We start from the raw sequence: 433 nt of genomic DNA, 5'->3' as shown, positions 1-433 counted from the left end.
GGGGGGGGGGGGGGGGGTTATTATTGCTCCTCAAGGGGAAAAAGAAATGTTTTGCATCTGCTGAGTGGACAAAGACCGAAGCCACAAAGATCCTAGTTTAAATGCATTAAGCCTGATGTTCACCCACTAACACTATTAACGCTATTAACACAACGTCATTCAGTTTGAAATTGAGATGCATCAACAAATCAACAAATAACCAGTTTGACTGATGAATCCGTGTCAGTGGTTCCTCTGCTTGGCGGGCCGCCAGGTCAACAGGAACCCTCGCCGGGCCAGGAAAATCTCTCAAATGCCCAAAATAACACCACTATTTTAACAGCAGGACGGTCGAGTGCTGCTAAATCATTTAAAAGATGTTTTTTGTGCAATGTAGGCCTTAATTTGGACATGACAGATTACTTGAAAGGGGGAGGGGGGGGGGGGGGGGGGG

At 46.9% G+C, this 433-nt stretch overlaps 1 protein-coding gene across 1 annotated transcript in view; it reads left to right on the top strand.

Annotated features, from left to right (window-relative positions):
* The window catches only part of wipf2a (WAS/WASL interacting protein family, member 2a), a gene marked incomplete at its 5' end in the record, with an annotated part of 23,820 nt that extends 23,724 nt beyond the window's left edge, over positions 1–96 (top strand). Inside the window, one exon of the mRNA XM_034884009.1 lies at positions 90–96. Coding sequence (XP_034739900.1) covers positions 90–96 — 7 coding nt within the window. The remainder of the gene's footprint in view (positions 1–89) is intronic.
* Positions 97–433: the final 337 nt, after the last annotated feature.

Source organism: Etheostoma cragini, chromosome 2 (genome assembly GCF_013103735.1).
Source record: "Etheostoma cragini isolate CJK2018 chromosome 2, CSU_Ecrag_1.0, whole genome shotgun sequence".
NCBI classification, from domain to species: domain Eukaryota; kingdom Metazoa; phylum Chordata; class Actinopteri; order Perciformes; family Percidae; genus Etheostoma; species Etheostoma cragini.
The sequence above is the reverse complement of the archived record's forward strand: the minus strand, read 5'-3'. Positions and strand labels throughout refer to the sequence as shown.